The sequence below is a fragment of the Chiloscyllium punctatum genome, chromosome 16 (assembly GCF_047496795.1).
Source record: "Chiloscyllium punctatum isolate Juve2018m chromosome 16, sChiPun1.3, whole genome shotgun sequence".
Classification (NCBI taxonomy): Eukaryota; Metazoa; Chordata; class Chondrichthyes; order Orectolobiformes; family Hemiscylliidae; genus Chiloscyllium; species Chiloscyllium punctatum.
The window spans coordinates 17,975,381-18,000,504 of NC_092754.1; the positions used below are offsets into that span (position 1 = coordinate 17,975,381).

General features: G+C 41.5%; 2 protein-coding genes and 1 long non-coding RNA gene across 6 annotated transcripts in view; 1 reads left to right on the forward strand and 2 right to left on the reverse strand.

Annotated features, from left to right (window-relative positions):
• Positions 1-15,613, reverse strand: thap3 (THAP domain containing, apoptosis associated protein 3). 2 transcript variants are annotated; one of them, XM_072586327.1, is made up of 4 exons: positions 15,529-15,613; positions 8,909-9,101; positions 7,968-8,048; positions 1-1,837 (listed from the first exon to the last, which is right to left on the reverse strand). In XM_072586327.1, exons 2-4 carry the CDS (start codon positions 9,062-9,064, stop codon positions 1,517-1,519), a joined length of 558 nt encoding a protein of 185 aa, XP_072442428.1. In that variant the 5' UTR covers positions 9,065-9,101; positions 15,529-15,613; the 3' UTR covers positions 1-1,516. The 2 variants fall into 2 exon arrangements, with proteins under 2 accessions (XP_072442428.1, XP_072442427.1); XM_072586326.1 differs by lacking the exon at positions 15,529-15,613 and adding an exon at positions 15,247-15,384.
• LOC140486999 (uncharacterized) lies at positions 15,408-24,430 on the forward strand. Its single transcript, XR_011962692.1, has 3 exons — positions 15,408-15,531; positions 17,651-17,706; positions 21,864-24,430. It is a non-coding gene; the product is annotated as an uncharacterized lncRNA (long non-coding RNA).
• The window catches only part of LOC140486995 (uncharacterized), a 24,406-nt gene continuing 17,873 nt past the window's right edge, over positions 18,592-25,124 (reverse strand). For all 3 annotated transcript variants that reach the window (XM_072586318.1, XM_072586317.1, XM_072586319.1), the window contains one exon: positions 18,592-22,105. In XM_072586318.1, the coding sequence (XP_072442419.1) occupies positions 21,879-22,105 (227 nt within the window). In that variant the 3' untranslated portion in view covers positions 18,592-21,878. The remainder of the gene's footprint in view (positions 22,106-25,124) is intronic.

The window sequence follows — 25,124 nt, forward strand, 5'->3', positions numbered from 1 at the left end:
TTCTTGTGGTATTTGTTCAGTTTTATTTTGCTTTCCATTCTCATCCCTACATTTCATGAAGGTGCCAGCTCAAGGTAAATGTGATCCCTCTGCCTGAACAGCAAATACTAGCACACTGCAAAATCATGCTGATACTGACAGTCACCCAATTTCAAGCAGGAGAAAACAGGATAGTGGTCGATAATTGCACCCCTCACAGATAATGAGGCCACCCCAGGCTCCGTCCAGATAAGAATCAAACCCACAACCTGTTTTCACTCAGGTCATGGCAGATACTGCATTTATTCATTTCAGTTTAACTGTTTTTCTTGTTAATTCCCATTTTTAGGTGTCACTTTTTGTAATTGGTGCAAGGGATGCTTGGGGTGTCAGGAAATCAAACAGAGTTTTTCATTTTTTGCATCCAGAGTCAGGGTGGGCATGAAATATTGCCAGGTTGGGTATGTGGCAGGTTATATGCAGACTCAAACTGCAGATGCACTGGTTGAAGTGCAGAGTTAAGCTCCTGGTAGATACCATTGATGTGCCAGGGTGATATGTTTCACACAACTGCCATGCTTCGACCTCTCAAAGTAAATGTACTAGTTCAGTATGAGCAAGAGCTTTATTAGGAATAGTTTTATGCTGCAGACTCCTGAACAAGGTGGGCTGACTGTAGGCTACAGCAATCTTAAGAACTTGCAGGCAAAGGATTATTTCAACCTCGTAGTCTGGGCTCCCAGAGACAGAAGGACCAGTGTGTAGTCCACTGACCCATCAGCAGCATTTATAGGGATGACATATTCTTTACGTGGTTTAGTTCGAAAGCCACTAAAAAGCATCTAAACAGTGTTCCACCATGACTGATACCAGCAGCAGTATGGTAGGCAATAATTATAAAAGCACAGGCCCATCTAAACTGCCTGGGATCTATAACCTGAATTGATGTACAAAGTACAGATATCCTCACTGCTCAAGGTTGGCATCTGAGGGATTTGCTGCAATACATTAACAGGACAAGAGCTTCAAGCATGTCTTAAACTAGGAGATGATTACAGAAGATTAATAAAGGAATTCACTGTTTGAGTATCAAGGCATCTCACACATAAGAAGGTAAACCGGACTTCAGGTACACCAGCACAGCACCAATTGAATATCAAGGCTTCCTATGACACAAAGTGAAGTCCAAGCTGTCTACCATCATGGGACTCTCCCTGACCTATGGCGTACTGTGACAGTCAACGGCTAGAATTTCTTTCAACTCAGATGCTGAGAACCTTCCAGGGATCACGAGGATAGCACAGCAGATCACAACCAGAGAGAGAGGAGAGACAAGGTGTAGTGTGACCTGTTTGATTTACATCCCTGTCATCAATTTTATATCAATGGCGACTGTGTGTACTTCCTTCTTTAAACTGTTCAAACTCAATTAGCTGCAGTTTGTTTGCATCAAATGTTGAAACAGTCAGTTTCGCCTTATGGACTATGCAGAGAGTCTGCAGGTTGTCTCCTTATTGTCCTCCAAATAATCAGCGATTTAATTCATACAGCGCTGTAGTTGGGCTATGCCTGCAAGGTTCAGTCCACTGGCTGTCAACAGACTCTTGGCTCTCAGATCCTCTAGTTCGTCCTTGACCGCCTGCCACTTCTTCATCATTCTCCTCATCTCTTCCTGCTTCACCTTCAGCCGTTTCCTTAGCTTCTCATTCTTCTCCAGGGCAGTAAACAGCCTCTTCTTCATCATGCCCAGGTTGGTGGCAGCATAAGTGTGGTCAGCACTGCTGTCGGAGGCAGCAACTTTATTTGGTACTGCCTGCGGCAGGTTCTCCTGCCTTCTACTTGTTGTGGCCATGGGCACCTGAAAAGAACACAAAAAATGAGAATGAGTTCACAGAATGAGTTCGGGCGGCACGGTGGCACAGTGGTTAGCACTGCTGCCTCACAGCGCCAGAGACCTGGGTTCAATTCCTGCCTCAGGCGACTGACTGTGTGGAGTTTGCACATTCTCCCCGTGTCTGCGTGGGTTTCCTCCGGGTGCTCCGGTTTCCTCCCATAGTCCAAAGATGTGCAGGTCAGGTGAATTGGCCATGCTAAATTGCCCGTAGTGTTAGGTGCAGGGGTAAATGTAGGGGTATGGGTGGGTTTTGCTTCGGCGGGGCAGTGTGGACTTGTTGGGCCGAAGGGCCTGTTTCCACACTGTAAGTAATCTAATCTAATCTAATCTAATAAATCTAACAATTGAATCAGACACATATGACCTCATGTCCCCCCATAATCTTTTATGACCCTCCCCCCTTATGATTCAGGTGGTGTTAACATTGCATCCTTAATCCAGGAGGCTTTGTTCTCAGAAACACAGAACATAGAAGGAGGAGCCATTCAGCCTTTGAAATTGCTCAGTCATTCAACATGATCATGGTTAATCATCCAATTCAGTATCCTGTTTATACTTTCTACACATACCATTTAATCCCTTTAGCCCAATGAGCTATTTCTAACTTCTTAAAAATTTTCAAAAGGTTCACCACTGTCTAGGTGAAGAAATTTCTCATCTCAGTCCTATGTGGCCTCTCCCATATTTTTAGATGAAGACCCTTGGTTCTGAACTCCCTGGCCATCAGGAATACCCTTCCTGTGTTTGCTGGTTAGACCAGTTAGCAGTTTACAGGTTTCTACGAGATCCACCCCCCACCCCCAAACTTCTAAACTCCAGTGAATATAGGCCCAAATAATCTAATCTCTCTTCATACGTCAGCCCTGCCAATCCAGGAATCAGTCTGGTAAACTTTTATTGCAGACCCTCCATCACCAGATAAGGAGACCTTATCCTGATCGGAATAGAGACCATGGAACTCTAAGGGTCACAGATAGGGCTGTATTTATTGAGAATGCCACCACTAGGTGGTGCAGTGACAGCATGCAGACAGTTTGGCAGTGAAATAGCAGCTTCCGGTAACAAAGATGGCACATCTACAGCATAGGAAAAGGCCCTTCAGCCCAAGTCTGTGTCAATCAAAAATATGCACCTAATTATTCTAATTCCATTTTCCAGCTGAGAGCAAGACAAAATCAAGATCACCTGCTCAGCACTCATTAAAAACTTGTTTTTAAATTCACTCATGGAAAGCAGGTGTCAGTGGCTGCACCAACATTTATTGCCCTGCCCTGACTACCCTTGTGAAAATGGTGGAAAGCTGCTTTTTGAATTGCCCAATGTGTCTTTGGGGAGTTCCAGAATTTTGACATAGCAACACTAAAGCAACGGCGATTTATTTCCAAGTCAGAAAAGTGAGTGGCTTAGAGTGGAACTTGCGGGTGGTGGTATTCCCAAGTATCAATGCCCTTCTAGATGATAGCGATTGTGGGTTTGGAAGCTGCTAGCTAAGGAGTTTTAGTGAACTTCCGCCGTGCATCTTGAGGATGGTCCATATTGCTGATACGGAGTGTCAGTGGTAGATGGGAGTGAACATTTGAGGATGTGGTGTCTATCAGTAGGCAGCTCTGTCCTGAATGAAATCAAGTTTCTTGAATGGGTCGTGTTCCAACACACTCCTGACTTGAGCTCTGAAGATGTTGGACAGGCTTTGGGGATTCAGGCGAGTTACTCACTGCAGAATTCCTAGCCTCTGATCCGCTGTCATAAACAAATGTATATAGCTAGTCCATTTTACGTTCTGTGCAATGGTAACCCCATGTTGTTGACAGTCGGAGATTCAGTGATAGTATTAAATGTTAAAGAGTGATGGTTAGATTCTCTCATGTTGGAAATGGTCATTAGTTGGAATGAGTGTTACTTGGCATTTCAATAGAAAATTTAGAACTTTGCAAGTAAAGCTTAGAAATCACAGAGATGTCCAAACATCTTGGAGAAATATACTGACATGTCTGTGCCATTGGATATGGCAGCTTTTTTTTTAAGAAACAGATTGTCCAAGAGATCCACAAAGACAAGCACATCCTAGAGAAGAAGGCTGTACGGGGATGACACTGGCCCTGACTGCAACACGTGTTGATGGCCATTTTGGCATTTGAGGTAATTACTCCACAAAGATAACGTATATGTCTTTGTTACTTGTAATTAGTCACTACAATCTCCATCACTTTATACACACTTAAAGTCACTTATGTTGGATTGAAAGCACTAAGCATTAACCAAACATTTTCACAACATTTTCAAAGTTGTTACTTGGAGCATATTAAAAACTTTGTTTTGGGAAAAACCACTGTGATCACCCATAGTGTGCACCTCATTAAATTACACTTACATCCAATAGCAAACATAAGTAACATGATAATAACATTTTGTGAGGAAACAGCACAGGCTGACATCTTTGACTCTCTCCACAGATGCTGCAAGAGCATTTTCTTTTCTGGTTTCAGATTGCCAACATCCATAGTTTGGCATTAAATTTTCCAATGATGTTTAATTACCTTTCAGATATTTAAGGCCTTCAAGTCCCCTTTAAGCAATGTAAGAGATACATTCTATGCTTTGCAATGTGTGCACTTTAAGGAAAGTTGCAGGACAGCATGCAACTAGAAACATCAGTGATTTTTTTTGTCCTTGAAACCTTTATTTAAAGTCAAACAGTTAAGAAACAGGTCCTTTGGTACATCATGTTAATCGTGACCAAAAAACACCAAACTACATTAATCCCATTTCCCTGCTCTTGGTCCATAGCCTACTATTCCCTAAGATTTTAAGTAATGACAACTATCTCCTCAGACAACACGTTCCATACATCTACCACGGTCTGGGTGAAAATAATTTTCCTCCAATCTCCTCTAAACCACTTACTCCTCATTTTAAAATTATGCCACGTCTGCCATGGGGAGCAGATTCTCACAATCTAATCTATGCCTCTCATAATTTTGTTAACCGCAATCAGATCCCCCCTCCCCCAAACCCTCAACCTCCTCTGCCCCAGGGAAAACAAAAACCAGTCTATCCAGTCTTTCCTCATAGCTGAGACTTTCTATCCCAGACCACACCCCGATGCATCTACTTTGCACCTTTTCCAGTGCAATCATGTCATTTGATAGTATGGTGCCCAGAACTGCACACAATATTCCATCTGTGGCCTAAATGATGTATATAGTGACGTTGTAACAAGGTTTCCTTCCTCCCAAATCCTACACCCCAGCTAATAAGGCAAGCATCTCATAGGGTAGTGAAGAAGACCTATCTACCTGTGCTGACACCTACGGAATTGTACACCAAGGTCCCTGTGTTCCGCAGTAATCCCCAAGACCCTACCCACAAATTGTGTATATCCTCCCTTATTTGGCCTCTCAGTACTTATCTCAAATTTAATCAGGATTAAATTCCATCTGCCATTACTCTTCCCAATTTACCAGCTGGTTAATACCAGACAGTAGCCTGAGAACATCCTCCTTGCTGTTCACATCATCACCAATTTGTGTGTCATCTATTTGAATCTAGCCATGACACATGAAATAAAAAGGTGTGTCTCTGCCTGTTGAAAATGAAGTTAGGATGACCACCTTTGGGCATACAAAGTTAAAAATCACAACACCAGGTTAGAGTCCAACAGGTTTAATCGGAAGCACTAACTTTCGGAGCACTGCTCCTTCATCAGGTGGTGATAGGAGCGGCGCTCCGAAAGCTAGCACTTCCAAATAAACCTGTTGGACTATAACCTGGTGTTGTGTGATTTTTAACTTTGTACACCCTTGTTCAAAACCAGCATCTCCTTTGGGTAGGAATTCGTGAGGGGAACCACCATCTTTCTGACGTATGTTGCATTTTCAGTACTCAGAACCCCTGTTGCTTCCAAACTTATGTAAGTATTTTTCCTGCATGAGTTACAAATGTCTTTATGATATTACAACTGTATGGTAGCTCTGTAAGATGTAGAACTTCAAGTGTCTTTTACAGAATTCCTTACAGTACGGAAAGAGGCAGTCTGCACTGATCCCCTGAAGAGTATCTCATCCAGATCCAGCTCCCTACCCTGTCCCCATAACCCCGCAATAATCATGGCTAATCCAGCTAACCTACACATCCCTGGACACTGTGGGCAATTTAGCATGGCCAATCCATCTAACCTGCACATCTTTGGACTTGTGTTTATGTCTTTATTAACTCTTGACAAACATCGTACAGAATGGCTCGAGAACTTATGTTCTTATCGACAATTTTTTAAGGGATATTTTTGCAATAAAAAATTTGACAGAAGTCACACTTTAACTCAGTAATACTACTCTGTGGACTGCTGAGGGTAAGTATTACATGGCCTGCTAAAACTAGGACAGCAGAAATGAATTTAGACAAGAAAAAAATAATATGTTGATTTGGCGAGATAAAAAAGGATTGGAGGAGATTCTTGTGTAGCATAAATACTGGCGTGGAGCAGTTGGACCAAATGTTCGGTTTTATGCAATAAATATGATGGAAATCTATGTAATTGTGGGAAAAGGGCATTACAAAGGATGAAATTTCTTGTTATAGAATACTGCAATAATGTGTGATCCTGTTATAACAGTCACTGGACATAGTGGGAAAACAGTGCGCTCATGAACACACCCTCTCTAACCATGATATTACAAAATTTATCCATCAATGAGGTAACAGCTACAAGTAGCCCACCATTCAAAGAGTTAAACCAACGGGTAAGAATTCAGAGTATGAAGTAAACTAAGCTATCTGGGTTTCTGTCTCTAGCAACGCCCAGCATAAGAACAAGGAATAGTGATCCAAACTCTCGGTTTCTGCCTCACTTCCACATGTGAAGAAGGCGTTTGATGTGCTTTCCTTTATTGGTCAGAGTATGGAGTACAGGAGTTGGGAGGTCACGTTGCGTCTGTACAGAATATTGGTTAGGCCACTGTTGGGATATTGCGTGCAATTCTGGTCTCCTTCCTATCGGAAAGATGTTGTGAAACTTGAAAGGGTTCAGAAAAGATTTACAAGGATGTTGCCAGGGTTGGAGGATTTGAGCTATAGGGAGAGACTGAACAGGCTGGGGCTGTTTTCCCTGGAGTGTCGGAGGCTGAGGGGTGACCTTATAGAGGTTTACAAAATTATGAGGGGCATGGATATGATAAATAGGCAAAGTCTTTTCCCTGGGATTGGGGAGTCCAGAACTAGAGGGCATAGGTTTAGGGTGAGAGGGGAAAGATATAAAAATGACCTAAGGGGCAACTTTTTCACACAGAGGGTAGTAAGTGTATGGAACGAGCTGTCAGAGGATGTGGTGGACGCTGGTACAATTGCAACATTTAAGAGGCATTTGGATGGGAATATGAATAGGAAGGGTTTGGAGGGATATGAGCCGGGCGCTGGCAGGTGGGACTAGATTGGGATGGGACATCTGGTCGGCGTGGACAGGTTCGACGGAAGGGTCTGTTTCCATGCTGTACATCTCTATGACTCTATGTAGTCTTTGCTTGGAATGTCCCTTAAAAGACACAGGTGGGATAACAAGTTCACTTTGTGAAGAATCACAAGGGGTGGCATCCATGAGTTAAAACAAGAAGAGGAACACCCACATTTCTGTAGAGCTTTTCATGTCCATTGGACTTCACAAAATGCTTTACAGTCAAAGTAATATTTAAGTGCAGTGTAGCGAAGTGCAGCCAAAATTGTGTACAGCAAGCTCTCACAAATAGCAGTGCAATAATAACCAGATGATTTATTTTAATAATCCCATTTGAGGAATAAATATTAGCCAGGACACTGGACAGAATTCCCATGATCGTGTTCAAAATACCATGAATTTTTTAGATTCATCTGAGAAGGTACCTCATCTAACAGGTGGCCCCTTTGACAGTATGGCATGCCCGCAGAGCTCTCTGGAATCTCATCCAAGATTATAAAGTCTTTAGTGTGGGACTTAGCCCCATGACTTTTGGCTAAGGTGTGACAATGTTACCATTGCAAACCCACCTATCAAATCTGACGATGGTTTTATTCCAAGTGTTAAAACACTCTAGGTTGAATTGCTCTCACTAAATCATATACGCACCGTCTCAACCCTCTCCTCAATTATTTCTGGCTTTGACACATCTGCGGCTGTTTTCAACTTTTTCCTTGCTCGATGCCTTTGCTGAAATAACAAACAAAATCAAACATTGGAATACGACCTTAAAAAAATGAAAGGCAAATCAGACAAAAGCCATCATTCAAAATCTCATAAAAGAAATTATTGGCTCAGATATGGATTCCAGGGGCAGCCATCTGCTGGTACTTTGCAAAAATGCACATTCTTCACTGAGCTTATATAAACTGTTCAACTATATCAGCATCACAATTCAATCAAGTCAATGTCTATCCTGAAGCAATACACCTGCCGGGGTCACCGAGAGCGATTAGGCGTGATGACCAAGAAAGATGGAAACATTCCACAACAAACAGCAGTGTTTGAGCGGAAAAATCTCTCATTTAAATTACCAGATCCAAGATTCAGCACCGGTGGCTACACAGCAATCACAGTGCAGCTCTCACTAAATCCCAAGCTCAGTGGAGCACTTCGGCACAACAGCCAGCCATCTCAAAGTCTCATAGTGGGCCTCTGGGTTAACAAGCTGAACATCATTTCCCTCAGGACCCTTGTGGCCAGTGGAAGGTTTCACCCTATCGTTTTAATTTACAAATCTGGACCCAGAGGCGAAAAACCTGTGTTTACTCCTCTGCTCCATTCAATCCCAACCAAGTCAAGTTGTTGTTGAAATAACAATGCCTTTGATGGTCTAAAGCATCCCAAGACGCTTGTGGGAAAATTATCAAAATTTCAGACTGAGTTACGTAAGAAGATATTTGGACAAATTATGAAGTAGGCTTCAAGGAGCATCTAAAGGGAGGAGAGAGCCAGACAGATTTTGAGAATAGGTCTAGGCAGCAGGACACCAACAGTGAGGAACTGAAATTGCGGCTGTATGAGAGGGCAGAACAACACTCATACTGTACCTTCATAATCTCTGAGTAGCTAAAGACTGTGGGTACAGCATTGTGCTTCAGATTTTTTCGGTTGCCCCAAGTGTTGAAACACTCTGGTTTGAAATGCTCAGAGCAAATGACAGTATGTTGGTTGGGCTTGAACTCTGCTCTTCCAACATTGTTCATCCACTGCACTAATAAATCTGGCTTGCTGAAGGGAAACCTAAGTGACAGTGAAGACAAAGAAAGAAACAATACAATATTAAATAGCAAGTTTCACCTTCTTCCAGCCACAAACTGGATTCTGGGTTATCATTTTCACCCTTCCACCATTTGTACCCTTAATTATGCACAAGATTTTCCCTCTGTCCCCGCTACTATCAATCCACATTTATCCACTACTCCTGTCTCTATTTCACACTTGTATAAAAGACGCTGACATATTGCTACTTCAAAATCACGAATTGTAGTTGTCCAAATTAACAGACTACTATACAGCCACAATATAAGCTATTAACTTTATAATTTTGAGGAAATTATTCAGATGACTTGCTACCAACTCTCAGCTGCTCACCCTCAACTTAAACGTTCTACAATTCAAGCTGACTGACCTGCAAAAAGTGGGCTATTGCCTCTGACACGTTAGTAAAAAATTAATTAATTAATTATTTGTACAGAAATGCCTGCATGTTGTTAGGATCAAAACTATCAATTACCTCTGACAAATGAGTTACTCAATCTGTGGTAGTTCTAAAGTTAATTGCGTCCATTGATACAATGAATCATAAAGCACAAAAAGAGGCCATTTGGTCCACCTATTCCACCTGTTATCAATTAGTTCCACTCTACTCCCGATCCTAGTAAGTTTGCTCTTATCTAAAAGTATACTGAACTTTATTTTCAACCTTACAACTGAACCTGCTTCCAACCCCCTTTTGATGCATGCATTCCAGAGCCGAACAGCATTGTTTATAAAAATTCAGACAAGATAACTTCACTCATTGTAGATACAATGTTTCACCACTGACATCCAGGACCACTGGTGAACTTACCCTTCACTTGTGAGCAACTTCTTTCTGTATTGCTAACAGTGATCTATACCAGTACTTTTACACCATAGCTGACTAATTATTTTTTAAAACAGCTATGTTTTGCCTTTATTCTGGATATCCATACACTTGGATTATTAATATTATTAGTTTCAAATTGCCTAATTTGCTGAGGACAGTTGAATTACTTGCTCCTGATATCTTGGTAGTTACACCATATTTTTACAAACTGTCATAATTTATATAAACAAATCAGTCCACATGACACAGAAGCAGACAGGAGTCAAAATATGTGGTGCTGGAAAAGCACAGCAGGTCAGGCAGCATCTGAGGAGCAGAAGAGTCAACGTTTCAAGCATAAGCTCTTCATCAGGAATGTTGAAGATGTTCAACACGTCTCCAATATCTGCAGTCCTCACTTTCTCATAGAAGCAGGCATGGACCATTTGGCCCATCTAGACAGCTCCACCCTTCAATGAGATCATTGCTGATCTGGTACCTTGTCACTTTCCTGCCACATTCTCAACCTGCCACATTCCCGCCACATTCTCAACCTGCCACATTCCCTTACTGATCAAAAATCCATCTTAGCTTTGAACATACTTAACGCTCTGCCTCTACAGCCGTCTATGGCAAGGAATGCCACAAATACACTGCCTTTGAAGGCAAAATTAAATCCTTAAATTGGCAACCTCTAACTCCAAAATTATGCCCTCTGGTCCTAGAACCTCTCTGCAATTACCCTGTCAAGGCTTCTAAAATCGTATCTGTTTCAATAAGTTCTTTTCTCGATCTTCTAAACTTCAATGAATATAAGCCCAACTTTTTCAACTTCTCTTCACAAGAAAGTCCCTTCTGAGATAACCCTTGGAACGCCCATGAAGAATCACTAATTAACCTCCCTTGGGAGCTGGTTGAGTATGAGTTCCTACCCCAGGGATGGGTCTGCAGAACTGTCTGTCCCAGGCTGGGCTTAGTCTATCTATGCCATGGGTAGTGGCTCTATTACGATGTTCAAAAATAAGAAATGTTCCTTGCCAGTCACGCTTGAGATATTTCATTGATGATGAGAGTAAAGTTTCAGACAGCCTTGCCTTTCATCAAATATGGTGAGACCATGACGGGAAAGTACTGAAAGTGACACTGTTTGGGAAACTAGAACCTTATGATATGACTGTGGAGGATTTGTCCTGTTCATCGAAAGAATTAGATACTTTTAGGAAGGGATCACCCAACAAAATGTCATTCTCCTCAGTCCTTGCGGAGTCCTAGCTTTCATCGTCATATAGTTTTACCTTGCCGGCAGCCCAAAGATCGAAATCTTTTGATGAAACAATAGATATTGTAGCAGACTACTATGGCTCCAAACCATCTATTATATTGTAGCATTACAGGTTTAACACAGCAAATAGACTTCCTGGGAAAACAGTTAATGATTTTCTTGATGAGATTATGGAAATCAGTGGAACACTAGAGTACAGGTCAGCACTTCAAGAAATTAAGGGATCACTTAGTTCGTGCAATTAATAACACCATGACCCAAAGGAAGATGCTGACTTCAAGAAAGCCATAGAACAGGTCCTTTTCCTTGAAAACAGAGTAATGGGCTCAGGAATTTTAGGGGTCCATAGGCAGTAATATCCTCAAGGTAAAAATAATAACTGCAGATGCTGGAAACCAAATACTGGATTAGTGGTGCAGTTCAGGCAGCATCCAACAAGCAGCGAAATCGACATTTCAGGCAAAAGCCCTTCATCAGGAATAAAGGCAGTGAGCCTGAAGCGTGGAGAGATAAGCTAGAGGAGGGTAGGGTTGGGGAGAAAGTAGCATAGAGTACAATGGGTGAGTGGGGGAGGAGATGAAGGTGACCATTAATCCAGCCTGGAGGAAGAACGCCTCATCTTCCGCCTCGGAACACTTCAACCCCAGGGCATCAATGTGGACTTCAACAGCTTCCTCATTTCCCCTTCCCCCACCTCATCCTAGTTTCAAACTTCCAGCTCAGCACTGTCTCCTTGACTTGTCCGGACTTGTCCGACCTTTCTATCTTCTTTTCCACCTATCCACTCCACCCTCTCCTCCTTGACCTATCACCTTCATCTCCTCCCCCACTCACCCATTGTACTCTATGCTACTCTCTCCCCACCCCACCCTCTTCTAGCTTATCTTTCCACGCTTCAGGCTCACTGCCTTTATTCCTAATGAAGGGCTTTTGCCCGAAACATCGATTTCGCTGCTCGTTGGATGCTGCCTGAACTGCTGTGCTTTTCCAGCACCACTAATCCAGTAATATCCTCAACCCTAGGCAACTCCATACCACCCAGCCAAGACCCCAATGAACAAAACTTGTGGCTTCTGCTTGTTGCTAAATGTGATTGGACTCGGAAGCTGCGAAGTTCCAGAACTGAACGGGAAGTTTCTCCACAATACAGGGAGAAGCAAGAGGCTTCACGCTGCACTTGTGGTCATAGAGTTCACCCCAGACAAAGTTACCAAACAGGAAATGTGTGTACTGCCCAGGCCAAAGTGCAAAGCTACCTCAAGACAGGGCTTTACACATAAGTCAGCAGGAGCTTGAAGAACTGATAACAGCTAAATTGCATAACTGCTCCCAAAGTGGCCCCAATTAATATAAACCTCCAGGTAAATACAGTGGAAGAGAGGTTCAAGAAAAAAAAACTCTGGGCAAACTTCCACCACTTAGACATGGAGGTAGACACAGGTGTCACACCATCTAATGTAAGGGAGAAAACCTTTGGGAAATTCCAATGGGGCATCTTGCCTTTACGTCTACAAGACATCAAGGCTAGATTGGTGACAAGCACTGGGAAGTCCTAAAGTATCAGCGGTTCCAACTCCAAGGAGCACAACAAAATCAAAGGTTTTCCGAGGTCTCGAAAATTATTGGGGGAGATATGGTGAGCTAAGGAACTTTGGGGATGTCTCTCCAGGGATCCCAGAAATTATCTTATTAGAAATAAAAACATTGGTAGCATACATGATCAAAACCAAGACATCACACAAAAAAAACATGACCACCACTTTTAGCAGGAACATTCCACAGAGGTAATTGTTTCAACAGTCACGCCACTGAGGAACCCTGCAGTGGCTCTTTCATCTTCACAGAAGAAACGTTCATCTCCTAATTATACACCCCCAATCAGTCACGGACAGCAATAGGAATGGGGCCGAGGGCAAAGCGGCATAAGAGGCCTCATTGTCACAGGTGCAAGGATAACCCTCAGACTCAGAGGGTGTAGCCCATAGGGAATCACTAACTAATCTTCCAGTGGAGCTCATAGAATATGAACTCCCATGGTAAAAGGCAACGGGTTGCCCAGCCAGAACTCATCACCTGAAACCTCTATAAGACTCTGGTTCTCTTGTGATTCAGTGGTAGTCTCCCTACGTCTCAGCCAGAAGACCTGGATTCAAGTGAAGCAATATCTCCTAACAGGGTAATTAGGAAAAAAAAAGACCACCCACAAGGGAGCTCTAAAAGTTTAACATCAGTGTCCATACCCCTGAACCAGCAGGCCTGGGTTCAAGTCCTACCTTCTCTACAATTGTGTGATAGCACCCCTGAGCAGGTTGATTAAGAAAATATATAAAATAGACCCAGTATATTGCCCATTATGGGCTTTGCAGGTAAATTTCTAATTGGCTACATAGGTGATTTACTGGTGACAGTTAATGGTTAAAACAAAGAAAGACAGTGATTTGATGGTGGGAAAGCTGTTCGCATATAATTCAGAGAAAAAAAACAGGCCCAGGAGGGTTCTTGTTGTGCAATGGTAATATCCCTACCTCTGAACTAGGAAGTCTGGGTTCAAGTCCCACTTGCTCCAAATTATGCAATAACATCATTGAACAGGTTATGTAAAACAAATATGTAAAACAGATCTAGGGACGAAAAAACAGACCTAGGGAATGATTTGCTGAACTCTGTCCCTGGCTGGGACTAGTTTATGTATGCCACAAATAGTGGTTCTATTTTGGTGTTCAACAATATATGCTGTTCCATTTTCAGTTGGGCTTCCAGAGTTATTACTTCTTCATACCTGGAATGTACCTGTGAAAGTTCTCTAGACTGCCTCTAGTGTCAGTGTATCTTTCCTTAGATAAGGGAACCAGAACAAATCAAGTATTCCAGGTATGATCTGACTACTATCTTACAGTTTTAGCAAGACCTCACTATTTTTATGCCTCATTTCTTTTGTATAAAGGCTAACAGTTCAGTTGCCTTAGCATACAACAAAGAACTGTGATGCTGGAAATCAGAAACAAAAACAGAAATTGCTGAAGAACCCTGGCAGTTCTGGCAGCATCTGTGGAGAGAAAGCAGAATTAACATCTGGGGTCACCCCTCTTCATTTTCCTTTCCTGTGACTCTCTCAACCTGGATGCCAATGTTTTGCGATTCATGCTCGAGGATCCCCAAACCCCTCAGACTACAAAAAGCTGCAATACCTTCTTCAAAATAATGAAACAATATGACTAAATAATATTCAGCTCTTCTTTCTTATATTTTCCCACATTACATTCCAACTGACAAGATTTCACCACTCACTTCACTGGTCTATATCCCTCCAAGGCCGCCTCTGTCATCCTTACTACTTGACTTTCCACCAATTTTTAAATCATCCACAAACCTGGCACGAGTAATTCACTTTCCTAATCTAAGTCATTACTACATATTGTAAATAACTTGTGCCCCAGCACTAATCCCTGTGAGATTCTACGAGTTGCCATCCTAAAAATGCTCATATTACCCAACATTCTGTTTGCTGTCAGTGCGCCAATCCTCTATGTATACTAACGTACCACTCTCAACATGATGGGCTCATCTTATTAAATAGCCTTATGTGTGGTGTGTTATAAGCCACCTTTCGGATATCTGAACATTTACTGGTTCCCCTTTATCTCTCCTGCTTCTTATCTCTAAATTTGGCAGGCATGATCAGTACATACATAGATGAATTGTACAGTATTTTGGCTGCCTGTCTGATTTACCTGTGACAGGTGAGTTTGTTGTTCCATATGCCTGTAACTGTATCTATACCTATAAATTGCTTAAATATTTATATGACTCCACTCAGTACTGATAGATGATCGTACTGAAGTTTTGGATCCCCGACTCTTTTACAGTGACAATTGAGTTACTTGTCCCTGATGTGCTGTTGGTCGCTAATAACAGTATTCGCACAGAGATTGATTAGTTATCTGCAGACAATTAGATTATTTCTAGCAAAATGCATCGTATCCAATGATTATTCATTCCCAATATGAACTGATGTTCTGGAGGCCCAGCGGATTTACCTGTGGAATGTGAGCTCCTTGTTCTTGCTGCTGTACCTATTGGTACAGTTATAGGCAGCACAGGACTTGGGCATGACCCAGTCCCAGCTTCTGCCCCCCACAATAATGGCGGCCTAGCGGCAACAGCCGACGCGCTGCGACCCCTCACAACAAAATGGCGCCGTTGCTTGGCGGCACAGCCAACACATCCATCCAGCCGAAACTATATCTCAGGCCGGCGAATTCAAAAACCTAAACCGCTCCCGGACGGATCCTCCTCCCAGTCCCGCGCGCTTAACTTACGGGGTAAGGTTTAATTATAATAATAAATTTTGATTTTTAAAATTCCGGGAGGCGCGAGCCCTCTCGCCGCAATCGCTGCTGGGATTTTTTTTCCCGGGGGGGAGGGGAGGAAGCTGTCCGCTGACGTCACTGGGCGCACAGTGGGCGGGGCCTCTGGCCTGCGCGATGGTGTCACTGACAGTGGAGCTAGTGCCATGTGTGGCTCTAGTTGAGTGCTGTTGGGGAAGTTTATTTCCCCCCTCAAGTGGAAGTTTTTGCAACTTCAACTACCTCAAATATAAATAAAATGCTCTGGATGCTGTAAAGCTGAAATGAAAATAGAAAGTGCTGGAGAGATTCAACAGGTCTTGCAGCATCTGTGCAGTAAGAGCACATTTTAAGTCCAATGACTCCTTCATGACTTTCCATCTCACCTCCATGGGCTATGTACCCCCCCAAAAATGAGCGTACATTATTGCTGTTAGCTGTTCTTGAACTAATCTTCACAAGCCAAAATCAACACAAAACTGCAAAATCAACTTGGACAGATTATGACGATTTGGTCTTCCCCCGCTGGTGTCTTTTTTCAATTATCAAATGACCAACATCCCAGGAGGTCAAAGAAAACACTTCAAAGACACCCCGAAGCACAGTAACATTGAGATTAGTGACTGGGAAGAGCAAACTGCCAGTTGTTCAAAGTGGCAACAACTTGTCCATTAAAGCTGCTTTATGCATTGCGTCACAATGAGGCAAAGAAGGACAAGCAGCAATCCTGCTGTTTATATCCCACTACCACAAGAGAAGTCCTGTCAAATATGCCCAAAATTCTGGGGTGGGGGGATTGCGATTTGTCCTATTCAGTTGTATTGAGTTCATATCATCCTCAAAGAGGGATGGGTGATAATGACATTATTTTCTTCACATCATGTGGTGCATAATACTCCAATAATGAGACCAAACATAACTCTGGTTATAATTTATTGAATGCTTAAATTTATTCATCCCACAGCGTGATCAGGATTCCCATTTTAATTTTCTATCCTACTTCCATTCAAAACTGTTTGAGCATCCTACATTCCTCTATTGAAGCACAACAGAAGCTCAGGAAACAACACCTCTTTTGATTGTGTACTTTTGGAATTAACATTGAATTCCATAAATTCAAAGTTTAACTGCTACTATGTTTGTTCAGTTCAGACAATAGGCGATTCATTCCTGAAGAAGGGCTTATGCCCGAAACGTCGATTCTCCTGATCCTCGGATGCTGCCTGGCCTGCTGTGTTTTTTTCCAGCACCACATTTTTCAACATCCAACTGAAACATCAGCTTTTCATACTCTCTTCATCAGTGCTGTTTGTCTTACCAAATATTTCCAGTTTTGACTTTATTAGGATTCTCTTTTGCTCCCTTTAGTTCCACTTCTACCTTACACTATATGCAACTCATTGATACTGCCCATCTGTTCCCTAGGACTTCCATTACTCCAGGTTATCACTGGCTTCCCGTACAACATCTTACGTTAACATATTTAACTTCACATTTAAATATCTCCATGGATTTGATGATCCTTCCTTTCTCCTTCAACATTACATCCTTACTTGACACCATCACAGAACCAGTTCTGCATGTTTCCTAGGTCTTTTCTCATGAGCTGACATTTTAAAGAGTGGCTCCACATCTCTACTCTTGACGTGCTGACAGTGTTTGGGGTTTGAGTCTGTTGCTATCAGGTAGTGTTACCAAATGTGGAGAATCACATCCAAGATTGGTTTATCCAGCTATTCAGATACCAGGCCTCACCCTCTGGAGCAGTTATCCTTTTCTATGTCTGAAAATATTTATACTTAAGTAACACCTTTTATCCCTTCAAGACATTGCAAAATGCCAATAAGTTACTTTTTCCAAGTTCCGGAGCAGGTATTGCATTTGTGACGAACCACTGTACAACCATGCTTCACATACTGTAACAAGATAAATTAATCATTTGATATTGTCTATTAGGGAATGGATAGTAGTTATGATATCAGGAAGAACACCCTTGTTCTTCAATATTAGTGTTGAATGAACAGATTGTACCTCATTTAAATATTCATCTAAAAGACAGCATCTCTGACAATGGAACTTGTCACCTGCATTGCAGCATCAACTCCAATTATCTGCTGGAAAGGCCCTTGAATCCACAACCTTCTTCCTCAGGTAAGAGTTCTATCAACTGAGCCAACAAACAAGCAAACCATTTTTTTCTTTCAATCTCTTTATCAGTCCTACCACTAACTTCATGATGTTAGGAACAGATGTAGGCCATGCAGCCTATTGAGCCTGCCCTGCCATTCTCGATCATCTTGTTGATGCCATTGCCCGCACTCTCTCTAAAACCTTTAATGTGATTAGGTTTCAGAAACCTACAATCTTGATCCTGCTCAATGATTGAATCTAAACAGCCCTCTAGAGAATTCCTAAGGTTCACCACCCTCTGAGTGAAAAGATTTCCTCTTCATCTCAGTCTTAAATGACCTCGCCAGCAAGGGGAAAAATCCCATTCATATCCATCTGTCAGTCCTTTAAGTGTCAATGAGATTGCTTCTCATTCTTCAACACTCTAGAGTATATGGAGACCCAGTTTCCTTATTCTCTCCTCATAAAACAATCCCACAAGCCCAGACATTAACATGGTGAATCTCCCTTGCATTTGCTCTGGGCCTTTTCCTTTCTGATGCATGTTTTTTTTTAAAAGCTCTAATGTGTGCAGCATTCTGTGAACCAGCTTAAGGATGTGAATTATTTCAACACTGGGGCCAACAACATAGCTTACTGTGTAGTAAAAAGAACAAAGATTCTGTCTGAATGTTGTCCCAACAACATCCAAGCATTCATCTGAATAAAAACTATTCAAATTATTCAATCATTAACAGTAGAGGTGACTCTTCTGAGATTTAGAACTGACTAAGTGTATCTTTATTCTGCATCCAGGCATATAATCTTGTTGCAAAATATAACGTGGACTTGCCTCTATATCCAACCTCCACTGCATTTTTCTGTGCCTCAAATGTCCTTCATGTGATACAGAAAATAAAGGAGAAATAAGTTACAACAGATTTATTATTTAAAATACCAATAGTTAAATTTTTATTTACAAAATAACTTCCGATATACACGTACAAAGTTTCACAGAAACAAGGTTTTCTTTGTTCCACTTTAACAATTCTTCCAAGGAGACAGTCCAATACTCCTGGCACACACTTTCAAAGTCAGAGACTTGTTACATATCCATGAAAATCTCATGTCGGCATTCTCATCGGGAGCAAGAGCAACATTGCTGTTTGAAATAATAACAACGCTGCTCTGTTAAAAAAAAAATACCCTAATTTTCATCAATTTCCCCTTATCTAAGAAAAGATATATTGCATTGGAGGCAGTCCATAGAGGGTTCACTAGGTTTATCCTGGGTATGGAGGGATTTTCTTATGCAGAAAGGTTGAGTCAGTTGGGCCTTTACTCAATGGAGTTTAGAAGAATGAGAGAAGACCTTATTGAAACATACAAGATTCTTCGGGGGCTTGACAGGTAAATGTAGAGAGGTTGTTCCCTCTTACGGGTGTAAAGGAGACAGATATTCCTCAAAAGAAAATGGAAGGGAGAGTGTTGAGCATGAATTAATTATTTTTAATATGTAGATATCTAGGGCCTTTGTGGGGTTTACACTTACTGATGATGGCTCAGGATTTTCCCCTCCTCTAATTGGAGGATTGTAAAGATCCAGACTCTCCACTTGCTGGCTGTACAGCTGTTTTTCACGCATGTGTGTATATGTGTGAAAAGTATGTGTTATCCAGCTAATTCACGGTGATTAGCAAACTGAGCTAGATTCTGCCCTTGCTCATGTTCACATATTCCCAGCGGGAACACAGGATAGCAATCACGAGTGAGAATCCTGGCTGCATTCTGATCAGAACCCTACTACCAAATCTGAAGGAGTGGCTGCTCTACAAGAACTACCTTCTCAAACCACCATCTCTGTCTTTCTCTCTTGACCCCTCCCTCTATATAAAGAGAGGAAAATTTAAAGCATTATCTCTAACAGCAAAAGGGAGACCACCTTTGGTAGAAGGGAAATAGTTAGGAAACATTATTCCTCAATAGCAAGGTGACATTTCTAATATTGGAGTCTGGGTGATTGAGGATGTGAATTAACTCCTCATGTACAATGGTGGTGATAGGGATGCTGGTTGATTGTCAGGCATCTAAGTGCTCACTATGTCTATGGCCTACACCCTCCTACAGCCGATTATTACAGGAAAGGGGAGAAAGATAATATATGTTTGGTTTGAGGTAACTTGACCATTGGGATAGAGTTAAAGGACAGGAATGGAAAGTTGCTGATTGTGTACAATCACCTCCCCTCCCCAACCTACAATGAGAGGCAGAAACACTTGTGCACTTTGATTGGCTGTAATAATATCAATGAAGTCAATTCTGTGTTCTTTCCCCTCACTGGAAATAGCAAGTCGAGGAGACACAACTTGGCGGTTTTTTGTAGGATAAGACATTTGGGAGTAAAAATACACGAACAATATTTTACAGTATACAACGATGGAAGGTTGAACCAGATGGAAACCTCCTCATCGCCCCTACCCCTTCCTTTAATGGAAAGGGTCAAATGATGAAGACTCTAGATTTACAATGCTCAAAACAGTAGTGTCTGCATTCATTTAAATGCCAAATTACCAATCGAGTCAGTCATTCCGATGACCCACATAGCTTTTCCAAATGAAGCCGCATCACCGCTGAACATTTAAACACCACACGAGTGCCTGTTGAATGACTGAGGCAACATCTTGGGAACCATGGTCATGTTCTACAGTGTCTTCATGTATTGTGAGGTACAGAGATGGACAAGAGAGGACAATGTGATCTCTCTCTCTCGCCCTTTTCACCCAACTCTTCAATTCAGGTTCACCGATGACTGTAATGAACTTACTGCATATGATGCCAAGCAGGGACCAAAAAGACTTAAAAGTTACTGATAGGACATTCTTGCCGTCCTCCCCCCAACAAGAGAGAGGCTATGTTGCTGTCTTTTTAACAGACATTTCTATCCAGAGCTTTTAAGAGTTGACAAAATGTTGACTTTGTCATCTCTTCTCCTTGCAACCCATAAAACAATTCTTTCAATATATAGAAGAGGATGAGAGTTAATCAACTGTTCATTTAAAAGCCACATTCCTGACACTTAAGGATACCTTCCCTCCTCATGGAAGGACCAAGTTTTGTTCTAAATACTGAATTGCAGGCATAAAAATTGTAAAGGCCTCCTTAAGACAAATATTCTCCAAAAATAATCCAAAATTGGTTGTCTACTCTAAACCTTTTAACAGCACCAGTCAAACCTGATGGATTAACCCAGATTATTATCATACACCTCCTGGTGGATTTTAACTCTTTGTCAACCAGCATGCTGTCAGAACAGCTAGACTTGTTTGGGTTTCGACTGCTGTTTAAAGAAAGTGTGGAGGGAGCAAAAAGGCATTTCAACCAAAGTAAGTATTGTTATGTTAAAAGTGAAAGTGCCAGAAAGTGAAAACAACATCAGAAAATATTAGATACAGAACAGCAAGTCAGTTGTAACCTGTAAAGAGAGAAGACAGATTTAAGGTGCATCCCCTTGGTCAGAACCTACTTTAATCAACTCTCAAATTGACAGAATCATTGTGTATTTCCAACACTATCTGATTTTATTACACTTTAATAAATGGCAGGCCATTAGGTATTGATTATCTATTATTCCCTTCCCATTTCTTTTGAAAACATTAATGCTTGAAGCCTTTAACTATTGCACAGGCCCTGTTTATCTGTTGCAGCTACTTTAGCAGCAAACATTTTAGGGATTGCACCAAAAATGGGGGCGATGGCTATCACTTTCATCATGGAGACCTTGGTGGATTAAGGCTTTTTAAATGCAAGGGGTGAGAGGTAAGAGTGAAGGGAATGGAGAAAGGGGAAGGAAAATATAGTTTATAGCAGTCAGCAAGTTCATTCCCCTCCTCGTGCAAATCAACCCCATGCCTCCAGTCTCCCTTGCACTTATTTATTCAGGGTGTGATGTCAGAAAGATTGGCTTAATTTGTATTCATTTCTTGGGTTATTCCTGGAAGCAGTAAGGATGAAGGGAGAGACAGAGTCAAAAAGCAGGCAATTCCTGTGGAAACAGATGCAACTCTCCAAATAAGTGCATCAAATTATTTTGTTTTAAAATGCATTTTTTAAATATTTCCACCTTCCCTTAATGCCAATTCAATATTCTCCTCTCTCTCTCTCTCTCTCTCCCTGAAACAAAACAAAACCAATAAAAATAGAAAGACTCGGACACCTCAGTCGAGGAAGTGCTTCCTGCAGCTGATTCGAGATCGGTTTGATCGGCGAATATCGTATTTGGAATCTCGACACCTTTGGCAGACGTACACTTCTGGGACATTGGACTTGCGGATTTTGGCACAGGACAGGTGGATCCAGGTGCCACACTCATTGCATTCAATCATTGGCCTACCAGCAAAAGGCTTCATGCAGTAACATGTCACCAAGTCCCAGGAATCATCATCTGTTGTTTCAAGAGAAAGGTCCAAAGATTAATCACAAACCAGATCAACAATAACTTGCATTTACATAGCAACGTTCACAAGCCCTGGATATCCCAAAGTGCTTTAAATCCAGTGAAGTGCTTTCAGATAATTTCACTGACAAGTGGAAAGCAGCTAATTTGTGCACAGTGACACCTCACGAATGGATGATGACCGAATAATCTGTTTTAGTGATGTTGGTGGGTGAATATTCATCAGAACAGTAGAAAGAACTCTCCTGATCTGCTTCAAAATACAGGCCTTAGAAACATTTATGTCCACCTGAAAAAATGCAATTAGGGATATGCAACAAATGCTCACCCAGCCTGCGACACCCACATCTCATGAATGAGTAAAAAGAAAAATGAGAGGTAAACTCTGGTTTAATGTCTCATTTGAATGAGGGCACCTCTAATTGTGCAGCGCTCCCTCAGTACTAAAATGCAGGTGTTAGCCTGGATCTTGTGGCTCAGGTTTCTGGAGAGGGACTTGAAACTTTTTTTAAAAAATACTTATTTATGGGATGTTAGCACGACTGGCTGGATCACCATTCATTCCCCTTCTCTACTTACCCTTGAGAAGTTGTTGGTGAACTGCTAAAGCCTATGCACATGCATAGTGCCATCAAGAAGTTCCAGGATTTTGACCATGTGACAGTGAATGACTGAGATAAGAGTTTTCAATCAGGAAGATGTACACAGTGGACAGGAACTTGCACAGATGACATTGTTCCCATGCATCTGCTGGTTTTTACCATATAGATGATAAAAGTTATAGATTTGGAAGGTGCTGTCAAAGCAGCCTGGGTGAGTTACTGCAGTGCATCTTGTAGATGGTACAGACTGTTGCCACCATGAATCAGTGATGGAGGGATTGAATGTGGAAGGTGGTGTTTGGGGTGCCAATGAAATGGATCACTTTGTCCTGGATGGAGTCGTGCCACAGTCTGTGGGTTCATATGTGATGAATAACTATTTGCAAGAAGGACTGGAGGATTACCTGAAGTTGTATTAAGGATAGGTCAGGCCAAATTTCATAAATAAGTTGAGAGGAGTGTAAGAATTTTTGATGATGAAGTAACAGACAGATAAGAACATGTGGACAAGGTGAAGCTTGGTGCTTCTCTCTCGAGTTAACGTAGATCTAAACACTTCACTTTCAAGTTGTGTATTCACTCATGTCCAAGGCCATCAAATATATCTCAGTCCATTTTCACTCCCTTGTTTGACCATTTGGCCAATCTGATATTTTCCTAGCACTTCTCTGGTGTGGAATTTTGCTTATTTGGAACGAGATTGAGACTATCCAAAATAATTTCACAGAGGAAAATGAGAACACACAGGAGTGGGTGGAGAACATTCAGTCCCTCAAAACATGTTCCACTACTCAAATATCTCAGTTAATTTACTCTTTACTCCATTACCCTGAATAGACTTGCACAACCAGAATCCTTTGACACAAACAAAATCAGAAATTGTGAGGAAGGGTCATTGGACTCGAAACGTTAACTCTGTTTTCTCTCTAAAGATAGTGCCAGACCTGCTGACTTTGTTTCAGATCTTTAGCATCCACAGTTCTTTGTTTTATTTCTGAATCTATTGACTCATGTTTGAAATTTTCCACTGACCCCAATTTCACAAGCTTTTCAGGGAAAAGAGTTCTACATTTCTACTGCCCTTTGTGTGAAATAGTGTTTCCTGATATCAACGCTGTACAGCTTTTTCCCATCTTAAAAAAAATGTTCCTTACTCTGGACTACCCACCACATGATGGTGAGAAACTATCAAAGTATTAATTATCTTAAACACCTCAATAATTCACCCAATCTTTTTGAAACTCAAGGGAGTACAGTTCAGTTCATAAATGTCTTGGATTTCTCAAGCTATAATACAATTCCTGCAATGTTTGTGATGTGAAAATGATCTCTGCTTAGCTGCCTAATAATCTGCAGTCAATGAAGAATTAATTTTACCTGTAACTGCAGGTATTCAGTCATACAAATCATGGAGGTCCTAGGTAACCTCACTGCTGCTGTATTTGCTGATCTCAGCAAGAATGGCTTTGGGAGAAAGTACAATTAACTTCAGAACCTCTTGGATGAGAGAGAGGCAACTCTAGTTGGAAAGCAAGTGTAAAAATAGTAGCTGGATAAAACAATCTCGGATGTGATTCCCCACATTTGGTAACACTACCTGATAGCAACAGACTCAAACCCTAAACACAGTCAGCACCTCAAGAGTAGAGATGTGGAAATACTCTTTAAAATGTCAGCTCATGAGAAAATACAATGTATATTTAATCCTCAATTATTTCAAGAGTAATTCTTTAATTCACTGAGGTGTACACCAAGCAATGGGGCTAGTATGAGGTAAGTGCTGTAGACAGCAGCTTTTCTCAAGCTTGGGATTAGACAGCATTTGATACAGGGAGATTGGCCCATTACCATGGTGATTAGGTACATATGCAAGGTTTTGAGTATTGTTGCAGGAATTTCAATTAATTGTTGGTGCACTATGAGAAACAGAATCATAGATTCAAGACATTATGGCCAGATTGTGAAGATCACTGGCTCTTTGGACAGTCCTGGAGATGGTCTTTTGCCTATAGTCCTGGTTGTCACATGTATATCACCAATGCTGTTAGTTATCATTTATTGCTAGTTCTGACAGTTAGAAACAGTTATAATCTGACACTAGTATTACCAGGGCTAGCTTTGGTCATCATAGGTCAATCAATAATATATTCTAAAGAGACCAGTCTCTAATCCTATTCATTATAATCCTCATTTACCATGCAAATTACAATCTGTATGAATGATCAAAGCTATATCATTGGTGACCGTCCTTTTAATGGCTTAGCTGAACAGGTGGCTCTGGGCATCAAACCAGTCAAACCTGGGAGAGTTGTAATCCACAGGATTTAGGCCCACACAGGAAAAAGGTATCTTAGCAACCGAGACATAAGGGAGCACACAGAGTCTATGAATTGCACCATGTCAGT

Coding starts and splice junctions, on each gene's coding strand:
- thap3 (XM_072586326.1), bottom strand. CDS start 15,320: ATGCCCAAGTCCTGTGCTGCCTATAACTGTACCAATAGGTACAGCAGC. Junction 8,049..8,908: donor GCTACTCAGAGATTATGAAG/GTACAGTATGAG, acceptor TTGTTATTTCAG/CAAAGGCATCGAGCAAGGAA. Junction 1,838..7,967: donor TTGAGGAGAGGGTTGAGACG/GTGCGTATATGA, acceptor TGTTCTTTTCAG/GTGCCCATGGCCACAACAAG.